Consider the following 3704-nt stretch of genomic DNA (forward strand, 5'->3'; position numbering starts at 1 on the left):
CCTCTTGGTGGCCCCACCCTGGAGGAATCAGATGTGGTTCCCCGAGTTGATTCAGCTGCTATCGGCAGCCCGTTGGCCGATACCACTGAGGAAAAACATTCTCTCGCAAGCAAAGGGCATGATTTGGCATCTCCAGCCTTCATGTTGATCCAACCTTTTTTTTCCTGAGAGTGTACTTTGCAAACAGAATTTTTGAAAACACTGAAGAATTGAAATCACAACCAAAATGATGCTTTTGGTGAAATCTCAACATTGCATGAATGTCATCTTGCTATCTGGTTTGTTTACTTTAGCTGAGACTTACATTCATTATTTTCTCAATATAACTTATCACAATGACAATGTAGCAAATTAGGAGTTTATTGAGGTTTATTTGAATTAATGGTTTGTTAATAGCGAGAATTGGACCTTAAAATAAAGTGCGACCCTGCTTTTCTTTATATATTGGCAGTTTATTTGTCTCATAGATTCTTTTGATTCCTTTAACCTAAAAATGTTGCGAACACAACGTAGGCGTTTTCAAATGATCCACAGCGACCCCATGAGTCCGAGGCATTACATTACTTTGCAAATACTCGGCGGGTCCAATAGAAGTCATTTTCGTGGATGATGGGTGGCTATTACCGCACGTGAACCAATCAATACACGTTCTAAACTTGACTGACGTTGATGATATCCAATCACGTGTCGGCGTTGAACAACGTTGTCCAATCCACGTTCTTTGGCACACATTGACATGCACCAAATAGTAAATCATTTGACAACGCTAGTTTGCGATATGAGAGAACTATGGCTTCCTCCTTGATTAAGGGATTAAGAGGATTATATGTTTTTTTCTTAACATGTCTCCTGTCCGTCCTTGCTTATTTGAATTTAGAAGAATTAAATGAAATGAAATATGGGATACAGATTCTGCCGGATCCTGTTATTATGGGACAGGTAAGGTTGTTTTGGCCAGGGATGCAGTTAGCTAGGCATGTTTATTTGCTACAGACAGCTGTTAGCTTGATGTACAGCTTGACTTATCAGACATTAAAACAGCTTGCCTAGGTGACATCGTTTCATACTAAGTGTCTATTTGTCCACTGCAGAATAGCTTGTGAAGTAACGAGTGGGGAAGTAGCTAACTTATGTGTCAAACAAAATGTTAGACTGTGCCTCCACAGGTACTATATGCTATAGATTTGACACAGTTATAACGATATGAAGTTCGGTAAAAAATCAGCATAGTGGTGTAAACTGTATGGCCACCTTTCCCTGGTTCTCTTTTTCTAATTCATTTTCTCTGTTTCTGTCACCTTCTTTCTGTTCCTGTTTTAGATGGAAGATGTGATGTTGGTCTCTAACAAATACAAGCAGCTGTATGAGTGTCGTTTGCCAGCTCAGGCAGTGCGTTTCCATCAGGACCCGGTGTCAGAAGCTGAGGTTCAAGGCTACAGTGGCCCAGGAGTCCCTGATCTCCTCAAGCCCATGCAAACCGCACCATGCCTGGTTAAGGTTGTCATCACCTCTAGTTCTATGTCACAGTGACTTACACATTTACATTTACATTTAGTCATTTAGCAGACGCTTTTATCCAAAGCGACTTACAATTGGGGGATACATAAAGCGATTCTTCTTAAAGAGGCAAACAGACACAAGAAGTGGTTGTAATACCAAGTTCTTAGACATTGTTCAAATAAGTACAAGCTAGAAAGAGAAGGAATAAATAAAGAGAGAGATTTTTTTTATTTATTTTTTTATGATGAAGTCAAGTAGCTTCGTTTCAAGCTGTCGCTTGAAAATTGTCAGGGATTCAGCATTCCGGATAGGGGTGGGAAGATCGTTCCACCAGCCAGGAGTGGTGAACGAGAATGTTCTGGAAAGTGATTTTGAGCCTCTCTGTGATGGTACCACGAGGCGTCGCTCACTAGCGGATCTCAGACTTCTGAAGGGGATGTAAATTCGTAGTAGTGAGTGGAAGTAGGCGGGTGCTGAGCCTGTGGCTGTTCTATATGGAAGCATCAATGTCTTGAACTTGATTCGGGCCGCAACCGGTAGCCAGTGCAAGGAGATGAAGAGAGGTGTAACATGGGCTCTTTTGGGCTCGTTGAAGACCAGTCGTGCCGCTGCATTCTGAATCATTTGTAGAGGTTTGATTGTGCTTGATGGGAGTCCAGCCAGAAGAGCATTGCAGTAGTCCAGCCTAGAGATGACAAGGGCCTGGACAAGAAGTTGTGCAGCATGCTCCGTTAGAAAGGGCCTGATCTTTCTGATGTTGTGCAATGCAAACCTGCAAGATCGAGCGGTCTTTGCAATGTGGTCTTTGAAGGTCAGCTGGTTATCAAAAGTTACACCAAGACACTGGACTGGAACTGGACTTACACACACTGGAATATACACAAATACTGAATATACACAACCACTTGCACTGGCAAAATTACCTTTGGAGTTGCCATGATTGTGTGGATTATAAAATCATTGCAATTTGACATACAACATGTTTATTTTGTTCTGTTTTTAGACCAAAGACTGGTGGACTTATGAGTTCTGCTATGGCCAGCACATCAGGCAATACCACTTAGAAGGTGTGTTAAATCATTAATGTCATGTGTCATTAGTAAAAATGATGTCTAAACTATGTTTTCCCATGTCTAATTGAGTTGTAATATATTGGTGTACAGCCTGGTATAGCCATGATATTTTAATAGGGAAAAAATTGCATTTTGGAGTTTTAGTTTTGCAGGATAATGTATAGTCTATAATGTGTATTTGCACTATTCAAGGCTTTTTAAAAATATATATATTCCATGTCTGTAATTAAAGATTCTGAGATCAAGGGAGATGTGCTCTTTTTGGGATATTATGATTCAGAGTTTGACTGGACCAATGAAACTGCCAAGGTAAGGACAAAAGTTAATGTGCTTAATTTTTATGTATGTATATATGTATTTAAATTGTATTTATTTATTTAATTAATCATTTAATAGTTAGAGAATTCTGATATTACCAACTATTTTCCATTTATTGCTGATTGTCAATATTAGTAATACAGGGGGCAATATTATGAACATATTAACCCACATCTCCAGAAGTATACTATTTGCATGCCATCTTTGTAGTTATCTTCTTTATATTTCTGTACTTGTCTAATATATATATATATATATATATATATATACACACACACTACCGGTCAAAAGTTTGGGATCAGAACGATTTTTTATGTTTTTTGCAGGAGTTTCTTATGCTCATCGAGGCTGCATTTATTTGATCAAAAATATAGGAAAAAGTGTAATATTGTGAAATATTATTATGATGTAATATAACGTTTTTCTATTTTAATATACATTCAAATCTAAATTATTCCTCTGATGCAAAGCTGAATTTTCAGCATCATTACTCCAGTCTTCAGTGTCACATGATCCTTCAGAAATCATTCTAATATGCTGATTTATTATCAGTGCTGGAAACTATTGTGCTGCTTAATATTTTTTGGAACCTGTGATACTTTTTTCAGGATTCTTTGATGAATAAAAAGTTAAAAAGAAGAGCATTTATTTAAAATAGATATCTTTTCTAACAATATACACGACAGTTCAAAAGTTTGGGTTCAGTAAATTTTTATTATTTCTTTTTTTTGAAAGAAATTAAAACTTTATTTCAGCAAGGATGTGTTAAATTGTTAAGGAGTAATAGCAAATATTTATATTGTTAGAAAAGAT

The 3704-nt window shown here is 37.4% G+C and overlaps 1 protein-coding gene across 2 annotated transcripts in view; it reads left to right on the forward strand.

Annotated features, from left to right (window-relative positions):
* Positions 1–750: 750 nt before the first annotated feature.
* Positions 751–3704, forward strand: part of LOC107582707 (protein OS-9-like) — a 15981-nt gene continuing 13027 nt past the window's right edge. The window contains exons 1-4 of one of the 2 annotated variants that reach the window (XM_016268648.1): positions 751–939; positions 1321–1497; positions 2504–2567; positions 2806–2882. In XM_016268648.1, the coding sequence (XP_016124134.1) occupies positions 790–939; positions 1321–1497; positions 2504–2567; positions 2806–2882 (468 nt within the window). In that variant the 5' untranslated portion in view covers positions 751–789. The remainder of the gene's footprint in view (positions 940–1320; positions 1498–2503; positions 2568–2805; positions 2883–3704) is intronic. The other variant, XM_016268647.1, reaches the window with a different exon arrangement.

This window comes from Sinocyclocheilus grahami, unplaced genomic scaffold, assembly GCF_001515645.1.
Source record: "Sinocyclocheilus grahami isolate Dianchi unplaced genomic scaffold, SAMN03320097.WGS_v1.1 scaffold47.1, whole genome shotgun sequence".
Taxonomy (NCBI): domain Eukaryota; kingdom Metazoa; phylum Chordata; class Actinopteri; order Cypriniformes; family Cyprinidae; genus Sinocyclocheilus; species Sinocyclocheilus grahami.